This window comes from Sinocyclocheilus grahami, unplaced genomic scaffold (assembly GCF_001515645.1).
Source record: "Sinocyclocheilus grahami isolate Dianchi unplaced genomic scaffold, SAMN03320097.WGS_v1.1 scaffold75.1, whole genome shotgun sequence".
Classification (NCBI taxonomy): Eukaryota; Metazoa; Chordata; class Actinopteri; order Cypriniformes; family Cyprinidae; genus Sinocyclocheilus; species Sinocyclocheilus grahami.
Window position 1 is genome coordinate 396467 of NW_015505254.1, and position 1898 is coordinate 398364.

General features: G+C 38.2%; 1 protein-coding gene across 1 annotated transcript in view; it reads right to left on the bottom strand.

Moving 5' to 3' along the window:
• Positions 1–1898, bottom strand: part of LOC107585906 (nexilin-like) — an 11076-nt gene that overhangs the window by 7598 nt on the left and 1580 nt on the right. Inside the window, exon 2 of the mRNA XM_016273087.1 lies at positions 40–468. Within this exon, the coding sequence (XP_016128573.1) occupies positions 40–411 (372 nt within the window). The 5' untranslated portion in view covers positions 412–468. The remainder of the gene's footprint in view (positions 1–39; positions 469–1898) is intronic.

Sequence of the window (1898 nt, forward strand, 5' to 3'; positions counted from 1 at the left end):
TATTTTTTTTTTTTTTTTTATAGCCTAATCATACTGTACCTCTTGTTTTAGCGCCACCTCTGACATATTTGTCAAATCATATGTTGCATCCTCCTCTTCATCTTTCTCCACTTGGTTGGTGTTTTCCTCATTCGTTTTTGAAACCCTCTCTCGTTTTCTCGTCCGGCCGGTGGTCTTTGTCTCCTGTTTGGGCTCTTCCTTCTCTGGTAAGTTGGTCTTCTTTGCTTCATCTGCAGCACTCTCTATCTCCACTTCTTCAGACATGCTCACATCACATGTTTCCTCTTTATGGTTTTCATCATTGATTGTGTTCTCTGTATCATTAGCATCAGCTATATCGTTCGTGTTTTTTGTGTTGTTTATATGCGTCATGTCTGTTGACACGTCTGCCATGCTCATCGCTTCAGTCATGTTGTTGTTTCTAAGACACACTGTAACAGGGCCTGTTGCAAGATACGTCAGATGAAGCTGACATTGGAAAAAAAGACATCATGACCACAAGATTCCATTGCAAAGGCACTGCTTTTGACTAACTGCAATCTTTAGTATGTTACAGATTCTTAGACTGTTACTTGGTTTCTTGAAAAGGTAAGAAATTGGAACTTAAGTGAGCTTTGAGTCTTGATAGTGTTAGTTGGTGGTCTATAAAAGAACAGATGTGTGTGTGTGGGACCTCCACCAGGAGCCTTGTGGGACATACAGGCCCTAAATTTAACTCCGAGTCTGGGTCCGGCCATGTGATTGGGGCTATTTTTACCTGGAGATATGAGTCTAAGAAGAGGTCAGCACCCAGATGGCACACGAGACCCCTGACTAAATGACTACATTTTAGATGATTCAGATGTGTTGTGTCTCTACAGTGCAAAAGTACAGTTAATTTAATTATTGTGATAATGTGTGCACAGTTTAAAATTGTATCTTTGCATTTCATAAGTTCTGCATCTGACATCATTCATCCAAGCTACAATAATCCCAGAAGAGCAGCAGCATTTACCCATGCAGCACAGAAAAACACAATTTTAGGCATGATTCATGTGTAATATTATATACCAGTAATCCTCAAAATTTTGATGCATAGTCACTCTCCTTTGCTATTCATATATGACAACATGGTGCTCCTCTGGTGACTAGAACTCACAACTGATCACACCTCACTTTTAGAAGATGACAATATGAAGACAATATGGCCCCCGCAAACAATGTTTCCATTTTTAAACATTGTTTCCCACCACATTTCCAACTGAAGTATTCATTTTTATCAACTGATGTGAATTTATGCAGTACACTAAACATTTTCCACAGACATCCATTCCTTACATAAATATGTTGCTACAATGTTTACCATCTTAATTAGTATTCAGACTTAAACTTAACATTTAAGGTTGATTTCAGAACTGTATTGGATACTGAGGATGTTTTTTCTGTTTAAAAGCATTTAGCTAAAGGTGTCACAAAAATGTCAGTATTTTCATTTAGGCTAGTTGTTATTTAATAATGTCTTCAACATAAATGAATAGATATATCTTTATACTTTGGCTAAACGATAATTTATTACAATTTCTCATAATGTGGTCTCCATGAAGATCTTTAGCTTTTTGCAGTTGTGCTTTTTTATTTATAAGCCTTTCCCCCTTAAATATTAGTGATTAATTGGGGGTCTAATAGAATAAATAACAGTATGTAAGAAAAAGAATAAAAGAAGAAATAAAAGTCTAGTCTAGTGTATTATTCTCGGTGAGTTAAGGAAAGATTAAAGATATGAGGTCGACCATGTAACACTGGCCCTCATCTGCCTGTGGACTTGCCCTTTGGATCCCCCCCCCCCCCCCCCCCCCCCCCCCCCCGTTTAATGAGGAGGTATCTAGACCGCAACATCGCGATGGTCATGTTCCCACACT